The sequence below is a fragment of the Antechinus flavipes genome, chromosome 4, assembly GCF_016432865.1.
Source record: "Antechinus flavipes isolate AdamAnt ecotype Samford, QLD, Australia chromosome 4, AdamAnt_v2, whole genome shotgun sequence".
In the NCBI taxonomy this organism is placed as follows: domain Eukaryota; kingdom Metazoa; phylum Chordata; class Mammalia; order Dasyuromorphia; family Dasyuridae; genus Antechinus; species Antechinus flavipes.
Genome location: NC_067401.1, coordinates 315,296,875 through 315,316,350, shown reverse-complemented (window position 1 = coordinate 315,316,350; position 19,476 = coordinate 315,296,875). Strand labels below are relative to the sequence as shown.

The following is a 19,476-nucleotide window of genomic DNA, read 5'->3' as shown; positions in this document are numbered from 1 at the left end:
TTCTTTTCCTTTTTGGTGTTTAATTTTTTTTCTTTTTTTTTTTTTTTCTTTTTTCTTTTTTTTTTAAAGACTACAGTTATTACTCATTAAAGCCGATCGTTTTTTGATGAACTGTTTTCCCTTCCCACTCCATCTTGTTTTTCAAACTCCACAGCTAAGCTACAGTTTTAGCTAGTCTTGTGGATAGACTTGTGGTGGCCTTCATCTTTCCTAATGATTGAAAAAGCCATACCCCAAAATAAAACATCTTTCTGTTGCTTTGTTAATGAAACACTTTAATAGAGAAACGCTGTCTTTAAAACTGGAGTGGTAAATTGCTGCAGTGAAGGCTTTTTTGGAAATATGGGGCTTTTCTAAGAAAGGTTATGTTCTTAGGTAGCCCCCACTTACTTGACCAATATTCTTCTGTGTCAGTCTTTGCCAAAAGTGGCCTCCTCCAAAAGTTAGCTACTCTGAAAGCTAACTTGTCATGGGGGAAATACACTATGGCCTAACTGTATCAACCAAACTCTTATACTGTCCCAAGTCTATTACCAGGACTTTTCACCTTTGAAATTTTAAGGAAAATAGTGGTTCCAGTTGTTTTTGTTTAAAAATTTTGAGCCCAATATTATTAAAATAGACCAGTTGAAAAACCTGCTTTTTTATTTTAAAAAGACATTATTGTCTAGGATATATAAAATAGCGTTGCTGTTTGCAATACTATAGTGAAGGTTGTGCCAGTGCTTCCATTTATAAAACCCTATTTTTAAGGACATATAGCTTGGCCATAAAACTTGCTCAGTGTTGAAACTTTGCATGCCAAACCTCACTCTAGTAGCAGTATCTTTTTATTATTTTAATTTTTTATTCTTAGTAAAATTTTACCAAGTTTCCTCTGTTGGACAATCTTTTGTACACATGCAATTCAAATGATTTCACACTACAGTATGATAGTTATCTGATTGTATATTCCCATTGAACATTTTAAATACCACAAATCATTTAATAATTGGTCGACCTTCCCTTGAACAGAGGTAAGTATTTGTTGGACTTTAAAAAGATGGTCAAACAATGCCTAAGTCCCAGTTTTTTATGGTAGGCCTTAGTCACATCTCACCTCCTTTTTCAGTTTCCTGGATAATGTTAATTTAATACATATGATAGTTAATCTGCATGTGATTTTCCTTAAGTCACCTATACTTTTCATTGGGAGAATAGCTTTTCTCAAACCAGAAATTGCTTGAAACAGGTCCAAAAATGTTGGTAAAGCAAGTGTAGTCCTGGGCTAATCATTTCAATAGCAAGTTTCAACCTAAAAAAATTTTATGACTAAGAAATAATTCCATAAAAAATAAAAATTTATAATGGAAATGCTGACAGAACATTTATCACATCAGTCCTACTGTATTATATGCATCATCAAAATTTTATACTTCATTAGTAATGCTTTGTAGAAACTGAATAGATTAAAGCAAACATGCTAACTCAATTTTTAATAATATATTTTTACCTGTTGGAAAATAGAGTAGAAAATAAGTGTACACATTCAATGAACCAAGTGACTTAAAATATTTATTAGGTCAGTTTAGTGTCCTCTTTTAGCAATATAATACTATATACTATACTATACTTTCTTGTCCTTTCTCCGCTCTTAAAAAATATACCTAATGCTTAAATATCTTTCAAGAGCTTTTCTTTTTACATTTTCCAGTAGGAATTAAGACTTTTTTAAAAGATAAAATGTTCACACAATACTCTGAAGATCAGTAATGTAGACTTTAGCATCAAATAGGAGGTCAGGACTCATTTGTAGATAAAAGAATAATTTGTATTAAATAAACTTGCAAAAACCAAATGCATTTCTGTTGTGAGAGGCTTTAATAAAAGTGGCTCAGATTATATGATTTGTGACTTGCAAAATGCCTCCTTCACAACACTGATGTAGTTAATGTAAGTATCCCCTTTGTACACCAGGAAATTGAGGCTTAGAAAAGCTAAATGATTTCCTCTTCCTTGTAGAGCTAATAAGTGAGAGACTAATCTCAAAGTCAGGTCTTCTGACTTGCAGTCATTTTCTGTCACACCATAGCACTTGAATTTATTGTCTCATTTTCTAACAATTAATAGACAGTCCTTAACTATTTGCAACACAGTCATAAATAGGAACTGGGGGAGTACATTTTTTGTTATGTTTCATAAATCTATTAGACTGATTCTTTTCCTGATCAGAGAAAAAAAAAATGTGGGAAATATGGTGGAAGAAGGGTTTTTGACTTAATTTTTAATGTGAATAAAACAATGTCATTTCTAGCCTCAAAATAAATCTTAAGATTTTTTTGTAAGATTATCTATTTCCCAGAATAAAAATTTGCTTTTTTTTTCTTTTAAATGTCATAATGAGAATATTGACAGGACTATTATAATATTAACATTACCAGATACCACTTATTAACATAGAAGAAAGACTACTTGTATGCTAATGGTAAACTTTTTATTAGTCATTTCAGTGAATGATGAAAAATGTGAATGTATTGGTGCATTTGTTAATCTTTTATGACTTGATTTTTTAAGCTAAAGGTTTAAAATCAGATATCCTGAAATTTAAGTTGTTAAAAATAGAACTTAAGATGTTGAATTCTAAATTAAAATACTAGTGTTAGAATCCACTTTACTATAAATTGTTAAAATATTCAAGTATGTACTTTACTAACATCTAGCTTTCAGTGAAGTTAATTTGAGTTCATTGATGGCATAGCATCTCCATGTTTCCAGTACTCTGCAGAGGGCTTTGCCCATAGTTGACACTTAAATGTTTCACTTATGTAAATATTTTTAAGCTAAAATATTACTAAGGCCTTCAGAAATTTAGAAATGACTAGCTTCAGAAACAAAATAAAAAGTTAGTGAATCTTGTAGAATATTGTTAGTCAAGTGATAACTTTAATCCAGAGATTTCAAAATGCTTTAAGTTTTAATTTCTTATACTTCTCAAGATTCTCTAACTTATCAGATGATAAATATTGGTATTCCTATTTTATGAGTGAATTTTGATGCCTAAACAGTGTTATATTAGTTACAAAGTGATTAGAGACAAATACATATAAAATTCACTCCTTGATTCAGTCTCTTGCTTAACCCATGGACTATATATATAGTCTTTTGCGCTCTGTATCTTGAAGCTTTATAGAATAACAAAACAACATACTTAAACTTTCAGAAACATTTGCAGTCTAAATCAGTAAAAGCTGAGAAATTAAGAGTTAATGTATATTTTACTTATGTAAAATACTATATTAAGTTTGTAGAGCTTAACAAGCACTTTGACCTCACAAAAAGTCTTTGGGTATTGGCTCATTTTATTCTAGATTCATTAAATGGAAGACCATGTTGGCTTTTCCTTTGAATTTCCTAGTATTTCTCACTTTGTTAGAATCCTATTATTCACAGTAATAATGAACATTTTGGCTTTCCTCTTTAAATCATTCTACTGACCTTAACTATTTTACCACCACAACCCTTCTGAGAAATAGGTAGGTAAGTATTATCCTGATTTTTTGTTTAAATAAATCATAGATATTAAAAGAGAAGCTCTAAATTTGGCTCAGGTTTTCAAAATAGATTTCATTTAGTTCTTTGTTTATTGTAACAAATTGATGGGGGGAAACATCATTGGGGAGGGAAGAATAGATCGCCAATTGGTCAGTTTCTGCTCCCTAAGAAATACTAATTATTAATGATAAATTCCTACTGGAAATCCTGGCTTCACTTCTTTTCACAAAATTTTCTGACTCTTTTATACTTGGAATGACTTCACTCTAAATTTGTGTCATCTTGACGCCCTTCTTGGGTTGTTGGTGGTTAGCAGAACTAGTGAATTTCAAGCCCTGTACACAGTAGTTTTGCATGCTGAATTACAAAATAGTCTGTAGTGTTGTCTGTTGCACTTTGCTCTGCTTCATAATGATTAGTTTTGGAGGAAAAAGTACTGTATTTCCAATTGGTGGTGTTTATATTGCTATTTGTAAACTTGTAACGTGATTGAACTGTGATCATGGCATTGTGTTTTTGGAGAGAACATGGAACAGCACTTGATGCTTACTGTTTTGGTTAATTGTTCTGTTTTTGCATGCCTTAAGAAAGTGCAGCTAGATTTGTAGCTTTACAAGTTTGAGCTGGCAAAAAAGCATGCAAAAGAGGATATGCTGTTCATTGTATATTATTCAAATTTATCCCCATTTTTGTACTTTTCTCCTTAATAAGAGAAATCATATCCCTTTTTCATGGCAAAAGGCAAATAATAGCATCTTTATAGGAAAAAAGCATCTCTCCTTTAACAATTCTATTTACTAAAAAAGGCTGTCACGTCAACTGCCTGGCTACTAAGAAAATGCAAGAACAACTAAAATTTTGTGGATGTGTGGGTATATTTTTTAATTAAGTATGTTTTCAAAAGCAATTTGGAAAAACAAAGCACAAATCTTTTTGCCTCTAGAAAGGGAAATTGCATTTTCATTTTTAGTTTTTAAGCTCAGTTCTTTTCTTTTTTTAAAAAATAGTTTTTTGCTTTGTTTTACAAATTAAAGCTGCATTATGTTTGGGTTATAAGAGGAAAGCATACATTTAGCAGTTTTCTGAGCAAACTTTTGCAAAGGATTGTTGGAGGGGTAGAAGAGTAGTCAGAATTGTGGCTGATTGAATGTACAGAAAATGTCTTTATACAATAAAATTAGGTAATTTATATAAAAAGACTTAGACCCTATATACATGAATTGGTGTATCAAAGATTTAGATAGAAAACAAACCTTTTAATTTTTAAGTCAAGCAAATGGCTCACAGTGCTTTATTTACCTATCATAAACCATCCAAAGGCCTTGAAAACCTAGATTTTTATGTGAATTCTGATTGTTTTGAATACCCAAGAATTTCCAGAGGGTTTTGAACTAAAGCAATAATCGGGTTTAAAACAGTTTTTTTCCACTTGGGTTTAAGTCTTGGGAGGTCTTGTGGAAGGATTGTAGGGCTTTTTAGTGAAAAGAAGTTGGCTTCTGTGACATAACATGGTGCAGCTTTAATAAACCAGCCTAACTTTTAACAAGTTCAGACTTCATTTCATGCTTCCCAGCCTCTGTTTAATATTTTCTGTTACCTGATTACTTTTAAAGCTAACCAAGAAACTTTTGGAATACTGTATTTAATCTCTGTCCTACAGCACAAACAGCGCTGCCCAGTGCTGGAGGACCAGTTGGTGGATCTGGTCGTTTATGCCATGGAACGTTCAGAGACTGAGGAGAAATTTGATGATGGGGGAACCAGTCAGCTTCTGTGGCAGCACCTCTCAAGCCAGCTCATATTTTTTGTACTTTTCCAGTTTGCAAGTTTTCCTCACATGGTCTTATCTCTTCATCAAAAGGTATTGTATTAGTTTTCTTTTTAATTGAGGACTGTTAATTTGTGTTTGTTTTTTTAAATCGGGTTGTAATTTCAAAGAACATAACTTAATGATAAAGTTTTAGTGTTGACAAATAGAAATCCTGAAACTAAGTTTCAGCTCCATTATGATCTTTGGCATATCATTTTATCTTTTTCATTACCTGATAAGGTATGTTAAGATTCTATCTCTCAGATAATATTAAGTTCAGTAATAAAACAAACTATCATTGTTATACCTATAAATTTTATTATAAGATAATGTGTATTCCAAGCAAAGATAACTGTTAGAGTAGATTTTTTTAAAGTTCTATTACCACAAAGTTGGCTGCCCAGAGACCACCATGTTTATTTTAGCCATTACACAAAAGCCAGTCTACTAAGATATGGAAATAGTAATCTGTGTCTTAATCTTAAAAATCATCAAACCAGTTTAAATGATGGACCTTTGAAGAATTGAAATACTTTGCAAATACTAAAATTAGATCATGAATTTTCTCAGAATAGAAATTATATTGCATAGATTCTGCAGGCAAAATTCTTCTGTTTTATAATGGAAGCGCCCATCAGTGTTGATGAACCAAAAATTAATCTGTGTTTCCAATCATCTTTTACAGTTAGCAGGGCGAGGTCTTATTAAAGGCAGAGACCATTTAATGTGGGTACTGCTACAATTTATTTCTGGAAGTATTCAGAAAAATGCATTAGCTGATTTTCTCCCTGTTATGAAGCTCTTTGATCTTCTTTATCCAGAAAAAGAGGTAAGTTGGATTATTAAGTGGAAAGAAATATAATTGAATTTATATTAAAGGTTTAGGTAGTATTATATTAAAGAAAGATGGTATTGCAGTAATGGAAAGAATACACACTGAAAGTAAAAAAAACCTGGGTTTTAATCCTAATTATTATTAGCTGTGTAACTCTGAAATTGAAGTTCTTCTTATAAAATGAATTGATGAACTACTTGATTTTGAAAGTCCTTTTACAGGTGAGAAAACTAATATATAAAAGAGTTGTAATTTGCCCAGGGTTATCATGTAGCTGGTTTAATGATAGAGGAAGTACTAGAATCTAAGACTTAAAACCTTTGATACAAAAGTTTATCATCAAATTCTCATGTTTCTTTAAAAAAAAAAAAGATATTATTGATGCCTTTTTGGTTGTTTTAGTCATCAGTCATTTCCATATATATCAAGAAAGCAGGTGTTATTAAGTACTTTGTGTTTTTATGTTAGGCATGCAGAAACAAAAATAGAACAACCCTGCTTTCAAAGACTATATTTTGAAGAGCAGGCATAAGGCATCATGTACAAGTATCAGTAACTACAACATAATTGGGTTGAGGGGCCTGGCATTAATACCTAGAGGAAATCAGGAAAGGTCTCAAAGTAAGAAAATATCACAAAAGAAGTTGGGTGAGATGTCTTAAAGGAAGGTAAGAGAGGTGAAAAGGAGAATGCCTTCCAGGCATGGGAGACAACCTATTTAAAGACACAGAGATAGGAAATGGAATATTATTTATGAGGAACAACAAGTAGAACAGCTTGATTGAAGTATAGTATGCACAAAAGACCATAATGTATGATTATGCCTGGAAAAGTAGGCAGGAGCCAGAATATAAAAAGCTGTAGAAGCTAAACAGAGAAGAGTTAACTGAATTGCCAGAAGATACATAGTTAATAAGTAACTGAGACAGGATCTAAACTATCTCAAAGTCAATTATTCTGTCCTCTCTTCCACCTCACTGTTGCTATAGGAAATCATTGAAGTTTATTGAATAGAAGAGTAATATTTAGTAATATTATTTTGGCAGCTGTTGTGAAGAGAGACTTGAAACTAATTAGGTGACTATTGCAGTAGTCCTATCTAAAGGGCCTTGAACTAGGGTGATACCTTGTGAGGTAAAGAAGGATTTCTGTGAAAGATATTATGGGGTTATAAACAACAAGATTTGGCAACTGATAAATATGTGGAATAAGGAAAAATGAGAAATTAGGAAGAAGGATAAATTGGATAGAGATGGGATAAAAGATGATTCCATTTTAGATGTGTCCAGATACTCATGGAACATATAATTAGAAAGGCTCAGTAGGTATTTGTTGATGTTGGGAGAACTCAGGAGAGCTAGAGTTAGATATTCACATTTGGAAATCACCTTTGTAGAAATGACAATGGATCCATAAAAATTGATGAAGTCACTAAGAGAGTATAGATAAAGACGAGAAGGCTGCGACCAAACAACATTCACAGTTAGCGGGACAGATTATAAATAATAAATTGGCAGTGCTCAAACTGCATAATCAGGGGAGTTAGAAAAACCCAGAGAGGAGAGAGTGTACAAGAAGGAAGGGTGTGGTCAACAATGTAACATGTTGCTCGCTTCACTTTGCATCCATTCAAGCAAGTCTTCCTATTTTTGTCTGAATTCTTCATATTTTTCTTTTGGCATGATAGGACAAGCTGGAAGTAAAGTATGTACACATTAGTTGAAGAATGGTTAAATACATAATGATATTCTACTATCATTCTATTTAAGAATATTCTATTATGTATTTAGTAATTGATTGGGTACACACTTTGTTTCTAGTTTTCCCTGTCATTAAAACTGCTGCAGTGAATATTTTTCATATATATGAAGAGGCACTGTTTCATCGTCTTTATACTCCCAGATTAGCACATGTTATATATAAATGTGTGTAATCTATATACAATAGAAGCTTAATAAATGCTCCTCTTGTTAAGTGAGTTTAGGATTTGTGAATTATAAGGGAAAACCCAAAAATGGGTTCCATCTGTGTCTTAATATATATTATTTAACCTCTCTCAATTTCCTTATATGAAAAACAAGGGAGTTGGATTAAAATATTCCAATCCTATAAATCGATTCTCATTTGTAAGAATACCTAAAACATGTTGCTTCTTTTTTGTGTGTGATAATATACAAATATGCTTTTTCAGTGTATTCCTGTGCCAAATATTAACAAACCCCAGTCAACCCATGCTTTTGCAATGACATGTATTTGGATACATCTGAACAGGAAGGCTCAAAATGATAATTCCAAACTACAGATTCCTATACCTCACTCCCTAAAACTTCACCATGAGTAAGTCAATAGCTTCATATTGTTGTTTTTTAAATTATATAGAAATCAGTGGAATTTGGGAATTACTGTTGAAACTGATTCTATTTATGTAATAATATGTGTATTATAGCTATGGTTGAAAGACTAGATAATATCTATAGCAGAGATTTAACAGCTTTATTAGAATGCCAATAATGCTTTCAAAATTAGTAATTTATAGCCTCAATAAAGTGATTGGCATTCACAAATAATGATAATATTTCATAATTTGATAAATATTACCTTTTAAAAATCAAGCCTTAGGTAGCATTTATGATAATGTCTTGGTTAAAGTATAGGGTTTTATTTACGATTACAAGTAATAAGGTAGCCTAATTTGCAAAATATTGCTTTCTAATATTAGTCTTTACACACTATGTACTTATCTCTTGATTGACTCATTTAACATTTTTGCTACTCTTACTGATAATGTGCATTTAAAAAAAAACATTATGTATATATGCAGTTCTTCATATGTTCAGAAATAGTATTATATTAAATATTATTTCAAGGTCGAATTCCCACTGTTTCAATTTTTTGAGAGTCTTGAGGAATTGTGTAATCTATAAACATTCCATTTAGAATCTACCTAGAATCCTGGATATGTGTATGTATGTGTGTTGCTGTTTTGTATTTGGGGACAGGAAAACATAGCACCTTCAGGATCTAAGCTTTTATCTCTTTGAACAAAGAGTAAAAATGAAAAAAAAATTATAATGTATTACAACTATATTTTGTGGGATATTACATCTATTTTCCTATTTAATTTAATATTTATTTAATTTAATTTTCATAGGTTTTTCATATTTTAAACTTAATATCCATAGGTTCTTGCAACAAAGCCTTCGAAATAAAAATTTACAGATGAATGACTATAAGATTGCTTTGTTGTGTAATGCATATTCTACAAATTCAGAATGTTTCACGTTACCTATGGGAGTACTAGTAGAGACTATTTATGGCAATGGAAATATGAGAATCTCTCTTCCTGGAATTAATTGCATGGCATCAGGATCTATCACCCCCTTACCAATGAATCTATTGGATTCCCTTACAGTGCATGCTAAAATGAGGTATGTTTTTTCATTTATTTGGGTCTTATGTTATTTTCAGTTGATAGCAACAATTTACTATTTTTTAAAGTTTTTGCCTTTGTGCCTTGTATATGCATATGCTTTATCTATCACACACACACACACACACACACACACACACACAGAGCTTCATGTTACTTTTTAGGTTTTTTTCACATGCCTTGCACTCCAAAATACTACAAACCATTCCCTCATCTCATCCTGCTCTTGTTGATCCCAACATGTATTTACATATAGTGTCTTCCATGCCTAGAATAGATCCCTTATACATCTTTACCTGTTGAAATTCTTCAAATCTCAGCTAAGATGTCAATTTTTTCATGTTGCTATCTTGATTCTTCACACACACACACACACACACACACACACACACACACATACATACACACATACACACACATACCCCTCTCATTAACCTCCCTTAGGCATTTATTACAGTTTAACATATTTATTTACGTACATGTCTTAAATCCTTAACTTTTCTTCTAATTTGTAAGCTTTTTAAAGACAGGAATTTTATTTCTTCTATGTATCAGCAATTAGCATTATACTTTGATTGGAACAAGCATTTAATGTACGATATAGAATTAAATTCTTAAGAGGATACAAACAGTGTCTTCTTGGGATTCACAATAGAAAACTGCCAAATTTAGTATTTCCATGAGTTTGTTGAAGCACAATTTCTGACATGAAAAGCACTTAGTAAATGGTTAAGATTGAAAACTACTTAGTATCAAGTTTACTGACTTGAATACTGTTAAATAAAAAGTAATTGATTCAGATGTTTGAAAGTGGAATAACAGTGACATAATGGAAGGATTGTCAAGAGTTGGAGGCAAAAGATAAAATACCATTGCAATTTATTAGTCGAATGATTATTTGCAAATTTTTTAATCCCTTTGAACCTCTTTTTTTCTTAATCCAGAAAAATAAGAGTAATAATATGGATTTATTATGAGAAAAGTGCTTTGCAATTTTATTAAAATTTGTATTTATAAATAGCTATTATTGTCAAGTCATATCTAATTTGAACTTTCCTTTTTCCCCTCTCTTACTTTTACCATAGCTTAATTCACAGCATCGCTACCAGGGTAATAAAACTGGCACATGCAAAATCCAGTGTGGCATTGGCCCCAGCTCTAGTAGAAACCTACAGTCGTTTACTGGTTTATATGGAAATAGAATCCTTGGGCATTAAAGGATTTATTAGTAAGAGCAAATTTTCTTTTTTTTTTTTTTTTAGTATTTTATTCTTTTAAAAAAAAAACTTGAGTTTCAGATTCTCTCCCTTATCCCCTCCCTAAGGTAGTAAACAATTTGACATAGGTTTTATGTGTGTGTGTGTGTGTGTGTGTGTGTGTGTGTGTGTGTGTATGAAAAACATACATAATCTATTTTACATATACATGTCATGTTGTAAAAGACAGAAACTTCTTGCTCTCTTCCCTCTAAAAAAAGCCACCGTGAAAAAAATAAAGAAAATAAAAAATAGTATGCTTCAGTCTGAATTCAGATACCATCACTTCTTTCTCTGAAGGGGTTTAGCATTTTTCATCATGAGTCTTTTGGAATTGTCTTGGATCATTGTATTGCAGAGAATAGCTTAAGTCATTCACCATCAGTCATTGTATAACATTGTTAGTGTATTCTGGTTCTGCTTACTTCACTTTGCAACAGTTTGTGTAAGTCTTTTCTAAGTTTTTCTGAAATCATTCTACTAATACGTTTCTTACACCACAACAGTATTCCAGTACAATTTGTTCAAATTGATGGACATCCGCTCAATTTCCAATTCTTTGGTGCTCTCCAAAGAGCTTGGGTCTGTGGGTTTGCCAAACACTAGATTATTATAACCATTTACTACTATATATGATGTATCTAATCTATTGTACAGATCCATCTAAATCTTAGCTAGTACCAGATTATTTTGATGATTATAAACATTTTTGTACACATGGGTTTTTTCCCCTCTTTTTTGGTCTCTTTTGTAAGCAAACCCAGTAATGGCTCTGCTGGAGCAGAGGGTATGCCTAGTTTTATAGCTCTTTCAGCATAGTTCCATTTTACTCTCCAGAATGATTGAATCAGTTCACAATTTTCCCACATTCCTTCCAATATTTATCATTTTCCTTTTCTATCATGTTAGCCAATTTGATAGATATAAGATGATACCTCAATTGTTTTGATTTGCATTTCTGTAATCCATAGTAATTTAAAATATTTTTTTCAAATGGCCATAGATAACTTTGATTTCTTCATCTGAAAACTTCCTGTTTTTATCCTTAGACCATTTATCAATTGGGGAATCACTAATATTCATATAAATTTATTCAGTTCTATATATGTTTAAAAACTGAGGCCTTTATCAGGGACACTTATTATAAAAATTGTTTCCCAGCTTTTTGATTTCAATCATTGCATTGATTGATTGATCAATTGCATTGATTTTATTTGAGCAAAAACTTTAATGTAATCAAAATTATCCATTTTATATTTTGTAATGTTCTCTATCTCTTATTTGGTCCTATTTTCTTCCCATATTCTTGTATTTGATAAGTAAATTATTTTACTTCCCTAATTTGCTTATGTGATCATTCTTTATGTCTACACTATGTACCCATTTTGATTTTACCTTGGTATGTGGTTTGAGAAATTTGTCTATACCTTGTTTTTTGCCAAACTGCTTTACATTTTTCCTAAACAATTTTCATCATATAATGATTTCTTCTCCAAAGAGCTTGGGTCTGTGGGTTTGCCAAACACTAGATTATTATAACCATTTACTACTATATATGATGTATCTAATCTATTGTACAGATCCATCTAAATCTTAGCTAGTACCAGATTATTTTGATGATTATTACTTTATAATAGTGTGAGATCCAGTATGGCTTGGCCACCTTCCTTTTCATTTATTTTCTTTAATTCCCTTTATGTTCCTGACCTTTTGTTCTTACAGATATATATATATATATATATATATATATATATATATATATATTTTTTTTTTTTTTTTTTTTTTTTTCTTTCTGTCTTTATATGTGTGAAAAGTGTTTTGTCATTATGTTCATATAGTTTCTGGGTTTGTCTTGGCAGATGGTCTCCCAAATATTTTATATTGTTTATTGTTATTTTAAATGGAATTTCTCTTTCTAATTCTTAATACTGGGCTTTGTTGACCATATAAAGAAATCCTCATGGTTTATGTGGATTTATTTCATCTTCTGCAACTTTGCTAAAGTTAATTATTTCAATTAGTTTTTAATTGATTTTCTAAGTAGGCCCTCATATTATCTGCAGAGTGATAGTTTTGTTTCCTTATTGCCTATTCTAATATTTTCAATTTCTTTTTCTTCTCATTGCTATAGCTATAGATTTCTAGTTTAATACTGAATAATAATTATGATATTGGATATCCTAGATTCATTAGTCTTATTGGGAAGTCTTCTAGCTTATCCCCATTTCAGCCAATGCTTGCTAATGGTTTTTTACTTAACATTTTAAGAAAAACTTCTTTTATTCCCATGTTCTTGAGCATTGTTGGGTTTTTTTTTTTTTTTTACTAGTTAATGGACTTTGTATTTTAATCAAGAGCTTTTTGTGCATCTATTTTTTTTTCAAAAGTATTTGTTTTCCAAATACTAATTTTTAACATTAATTTTTTAAAACTTTGTGTTCTAAATTTTTTTTCCTCCCTTAACTTTCCTCTCTCCAAAACAGTATGCAATTTAATATAGGTTAAATAGGTGCAATTCTTTTAAACATATTTCCATATTTATCATGTTGTGCAAGAAAAATCAGATCAAAAAAAAGAAAAAAAAACAAGCAAACAACAACCACAAAAAATGGGTGAAGATACTATATTGTGCTCCACATTCATTCCCTACACTCTTCATCACAAGACTATTGGAATTCACCTGAATTACCTCATTGTTGAAAAGAGCCATGTCCATCATGGTTGGACATAATCTTATTGTTAATACGTATAATGTTCTCTTGGTTCTGCTCATTTCACTCAGCATCAGTTCATATAAGTCTTTCCAGGCTTTTCTGGAATTAGTCTGTCCATCATTTCCTATAGAATAATAATATTCTATTACATTCCTATACTATAACTTATTCAGCCATTCCCCAACTGAGAACATCAAGTTCCTTGCTACTACAAAGTTTCTGCATCTGTTGAAAGATCAAATTTTCTTATGTATATACTTGAGCAAAATAATAAAGTTAAAGGAAGCAGATAACAGTTAATTCCCATTGAGGTTCTATTCTCTCCTCAGATCTTTCCTAGGACCTTTCTATTCCTTCTCTGTCCCTATCACTTCCTCAGTAGGAATGTATTTTTTTTGAAAGCTCCTATGAAACAGGAATATTGTTGTTTTTCATCTCTCCATTTTAAATGTGCCATATTGTCCTAATAAATGTTTATTGAATTGATGTAATAATAAAAGCTATCATTTAGATATGCCTTATTGTTTGTAAAAATACTTTATGTACTCTTTATTTTTAAGAATTTCATTTGCTCCTTTCAACAACCCTATGAGTTAGATGCTCATATCTTCATTTTACAAATGAGGAAACTGAATTGAGAGCAGTTAATTGATTTGCCCAAAATTAATGAGTATTTCTTGTAAAATTAAAACTTGGGAATCCCGATTTTGAGTCCAGCTATATACATTTACTATGCCACCTGTGTGAAATATTAGTCCTCTCAATTATCTCTACTAATCTGATTTCTGTATTTACCTGAAAATAGTATATCTTCATTTAAAAAAAAAATATCCCAAGTAAGTTGCCAGACTGATCTTCCTCCTAATTGAGATGAATAAGGTTTCCCAATATGTACTTGTAACCAAAGAGAATTATATAGCAATGTAGGAAAACAGAATCACAAATAAAATTTCTTTTTGGGAAGATGTTTATATAATCTTACTTTCCTCTAAATATCTTTATTATTATTTCCTTTCACAAGGTCAGCTCTTACCTACTGTTTTCAAATCTCATGCTTGGGGAATTTTACACACACTCCTGGAGATGTTCAGCTACCGTATGCACCACATCCAGCCTCATTATCGAGTTCAACTACTGAGCCATCTTCATTCTTTAGCTGCTGTTTCCCAGACCAATCAAAACCAACTCCATCTCTGGTGAGCCGTTGAAGAAGCCATTGTCTTTTGGTTACATTGTAAAGTCCTTAGCCTACATCAGTATATATATTTTTCTGTTCCTTCGCATTAGCATAAATTTCTTCTCTACTCTTTGAGTATTTGTTTTTTAATTAAAAAATGCCAAATGGGGCAAGTGTAAATTTTTAAATTAAGTTGCTTTTCTTTCAATTAAATATTTTACTTTTGAACTGGTGCTAAAAACTTTACAATACTAGTTTTCTATCAAAGGCATTATAGGCTGATAAAAGCAAAAATGTTTTTTGCTTCAAGTAAGTTACTTTATCCTGAAAACAGATATGGGGAAAGTGTATGTTTGCTATTTTTAAAACAATGTGTCCAAATGAAAAGAATTTTGTACTTTCTGTGTCCTATAGACTTAGTAGCTTTGACTGAAGTCAGCAAAATCAGGAAGCATGCATCATGAACTTCTTATTTTGGAAAATGATAGAAAAACTGACACTGGAACAGTATGTTTATGTTAAATATCTCCAAAGAAATATTTTATTTTTAATTTTTGTTTTAATGGTATTTTTTTTTCCCAATTGCAAGTAAGGATGGTTTTCAACTTTCATTTTTGTAAGATTTTAAGTTCCATGTTTTTTTTCTTTTTCCTTTCCTTTCCTTTCCCCTCCCCATGATAGCAAGCAAGCAATCTGATATAGAGTTATATGTATACATTCATTTTTAACATATTTTCATGTGAGTCATGTTGGGAAAGAAAAATCAGACAAAAGGAAAGAAAACCCCAAGAAAGGAAGAAAACAAAAAGAAAGAAAGCCAAAATAGCATGCTTCAATCTGCATTCAGTCTCCATTGCTTTCTTTCTGAATGTGGATGACATTTTCTATCCAAGCTTTCTTGGAATTGGCTTGGATTGGTGATTTGCCGAGAAGTCTATCACAGTTGATCATTACACTATCAAAGTTAATTTTTAAAGAACTTTTAAAGTTAATTTTTTTGGTATACCTTATAAAACTGGAATTGTAGATAAAGTTTTTCCAAAATGTCATAATCTGAATAACTTTTTTTCCCCTTTCAGTGTTGAGAGCACAGCTCTAAGACTCATAACAGCACTTGGCAGCTCTGAAGTGCAACCACAGTTTACTCGTTTCCTTAGTGACCCCAAAACTGTGCTTTCAGCTGAATCTGAAGAATTGAACCGGGCCTTAATTTTGACCTTAGCCAGAGCAACTCATGTGACAGGTAATAATAAATTTTTCAAGAAAAAAAGTACATTAAATATTATTTTGATTATACTGCATCCCTCAAAGCATATCTGCAGAAAAATTACCATCCTTGAATTTGAAAATCTTACCTACTGACATGTTATTTTCACAGTATAAAATATCAGGGTGTTCTAACTTGGACACAATTTGTGTTTCAGTTTTCATACTGGTTAATACGTTTTAGAGAAATAATTCATGAAAATCAAACATGGGTAACTAATGAATTTTGTTTAAATTAATTAGACTCATTTGGTAACCATATTTTAGAAAACTGTGCTCATGTATTTTAGCTATGTGACTTACTAACAAAGTTTTTATGCCTTATCTTGAAGAAATAGCTTTTGCCCTTGACCATTAGAAACTTTGAATGAATTAAGCATGGTTTCAGTCCACTAGAATACTAGGGACTAAGTCACTACCATCAGTTAAAAGGGAAATTAAAATGAAGCAAATTTTAAATACTTCTGTGAAACTTTTGAAAGAATTATACTTGTGACTGAAATTGACACTCCTAATTTAAGACTTGAGTTGATATTTTCTCTGAGAAGCCATAGAGATAAAATTAATATAAAAGAACAAAATCATTCTTATTCCTAAATGTTTTGCTTTTGATGACCTGAAAGATTCTAAAACATAACAAACTCTTACTTCATTGACTCATGTTATATTTTTATTTCTGTGCCTCCTTTAAATCAAGAAAGTACAAATTTATCTTATTCCAATGTAAGACTCACAGGAATTACCAAATGGTTTTGATGTTCTATTTTTAGTGTCATAACCTGATATTTTTTTATTCTTTAGGAATGTAATCCTTTGATGGTTAAATCTAGCTATATCTGTTCCTTTTCTTTACTTATATGATTTCTGTTTTAAACTATCTGGACCATCATAGTAGCCTCCTATTAGGCTACCATCTTTTTCATATCTCAAAACTATTTTAATAAAATTATTAAAATTATCTCTGAGCTGAACTTATCTCTGAACTGTAAACTTTAAAATAACATACTAACTCTTCATTTCATCATTTAGGACCCTTCATGATCTGTCCACCAGATCATGTCTTTTCAAAATTAATTCATGTCTCCTTCATGTCCTCTTCAGCAAAATTATTGTAATAATTTCTGTTCAGACTATCCTGCAATCTGATATACATCTGAAATGCATTCTCACCCTTGCCTCTTAAAATTTTTAGCTTCTTTCAAGATTCAAGTGGAATGCCACTTCTGATGCAGAATCATGATCCTTGTAGGAAGGGAGGTTGCATATTTTTTTTTCTTATATTTACTTAGCTGTATCTTTGTTATTCTAAGTCTGCCTTTTTGTGTTCCAAACTCCCCTCAATAGAATATAAACTCATTGAGGGGCAGGAAGGGACTCTTTTACTTTTTTACTCCTGGCATCTTGTACAATTTCTTAAGTACTTAATAAATGTTTCTCAAATTTTAGTTGATTTGAATTTTATAAGTGTCTATCTGTTTAGATTTTTTTACAGGCTCTGATTCAATTCAGGGGACTTGGTGCAAGGATATACTTCAGACGATCATGAGCTTTACACCTCATAATTGGGCTTCTCATACTCTTAGCTGCTTTCCAGCTCCTTTGCAGGTAAATATGTAATGAATTACTCTTTATGGAAAATATATTTTTATATTTATTTTGAATAATAAATTGAATTTATTGAATATGATATTTTTTTATTTATAGAATAAAAATTTTGAATATTTTATTGAATAAAGTACTTTGAATTTTTAAATCCAGTTTTTTTTTTTTTTTGCTTCCTTCTTCTCCTCCCTCTCTCTTTTCTTCCCTTCTTCCCTTCCTTCCTTCTTTGTTTGTATTCTTCCTTCCTTCCTTTTCTCCCAGACTTGTTTTTTCAATAGTATAGGGAATTGCAATGAGGAAACTCTCTACAGTTTGCAGAATGGAACTTTCTTTCCAGTATTATATAATCTTAAGTGTTGCTGAGTCCCTGAGAGGTTATGACTTGCCTGATCAGTCACATAACCTGTGTATCTCAGAAACTGTATTTGAATCTAGGTCTTCCTAGTATCAAAACCAATATTTCTCTGCTACACAATAACTAATTTTTTTTCTAAAATATTATCCAATAAATAGTTACAGAATATTGTGGAATCATTTATGAATATTTGCATACTGCTTATCAACTAAGCCATATGTTATTTTCACTTAGAGAGAAATTTGGTCTTTTGTACATTCTTAAATCATAATTAACAGATTAAGATTTTCAAATAAAAAGAACAAAAATGACTCTGGGGAAAAAAAAACTTAAAGAACTAAATGAAAAGTGGCAATTGAAGGGATCTCTAAAACAGAATTTTAACTTACGAGAGTGAATGAGAATTAGTGTTCACACCCATTCCTGAGGAAGAAAGGTATAATTAAACTATTTAGTTCATAAAAGGTAATTATAGTCATTTGTAAGCAACTCTTTGATATACTCTGACTCATGACCAAGTTTAGAGAGAATATGTTCATATTTCAGAGAATATTATTAAAGAATTTTTTTTAATCAAAAAATATTATCAGAGAACATTACGTAGTGTTTTGGGGACAGAAGACATAAAGAGTATCGTTTAAAGAGCCTTAAAATTTAGGCATACCTAGACTAGAGATTGGGAAAATTAATTTGCTAAATGCCTTTTCAGCCATGTAATTGTTTTTTAATCATTTTGGCCATGGGAAAAAAAATAGAAGTTAGTTTAAAACAAAAGAAACTGACTTTTAGAGAAAAAAAAAGATTTTTCCCCTTATTTCATTATGGGAACATATTTTCTTGGAGAAATGAAGGCACTTAGAGAGATCATCTAGTTCAATTTCTTGATTATACAAATGATATAATTAGAGATGCTGAAGTTATACAATTTCTCAGCTGTGTTATTGAGAGAAGAATAATGAGTTAGAAACAGTTTTCATGTAGATTATGTATTCTTAACAATTTTTGTGTTGTGGATTGGCGAAGGATATAGATCCCTTCTCAAAATATTGTTTTTAAATGTATAAAATTTACTGCAAAGGATTACCCAAGAAACCAATCATATTGAAATGCAGTTATCAAAAAATATCTTTTTAAGTTATAGCTCTCACATTAAGAATTTAGTGAACCATTGTTTTTTCCATTATACACAATTATAGTTACAGTTTTGTCTCTTTCTTCAGGCATTCTTCAAGCAAAATAATGTACCTCAAGAAAGTCGTTTTAATCTGAAAAAGAATGTGGAGGAAGAATACAGAAAGTGGAAGTCTATGACCAATGAAAATGACATCATTACTCACTTCTTCTCTATGCAAAGTCCTCCTCCTCTCTTCCTTTGCCTCCTTTGGAAGATGCTCTTGGAAACAGATCATATTAATCAAATTGGCTATAGGTGAATCAATAGGAATAACTACTATAACTGTATTCCGTTTTGTGTACAATTGGGTATTATTAGTAACATTA

At 31.1% G+C, this 19,476-nt stretch overlaps 1 protein-coding gene across 2 annotated transcripts in view; it reads left to right on the top strand.

The window, feature by feature from the left end:
- MED23 (mediator complex subunit 23) overlaps nt 1–19,476 on the top strand; it is a 54,128-nt gene that overhangs the window by 15,410 nt on the left and 19,242 nt on the right. For both annotated transcript variants that reach the window (XM_051997744.1, XM_051997743.1), the window contains 9 exons: nt 5,192–5,392; nt 6,027–6,170; nt 8,368–8,513; nt 9,359–9,604; nt 10,692–10,834; nt 14,598–14,772; nt 15,833–15,996; nt 17,500–17,624; nt 19,197–19,405. In XM_051997744.1, the coding sequence (XP_051853704.1) occupies nt 5,192–5,392; nt 6,027–6,170; nt 8,368–8,513; nt 9,359–9,604; nt 10,692–10,834; nt 14,598–14,772; nt 15,833–15,996; nt 17,500–17,624; nt 19,197–19,405 (1,553 nt within the window). The remainder of the gene's footprint in view (nt 1–5,191; nt 5,393–6,026; nt 6,171–8,367; nt 8,514–9,358; nt 9,605–10,691; nt 10,835–14,597; nt 14,773–15,832; nt 15,997–17,499; nt 17,625–19,196; nt 19,406–19,476) is intronic.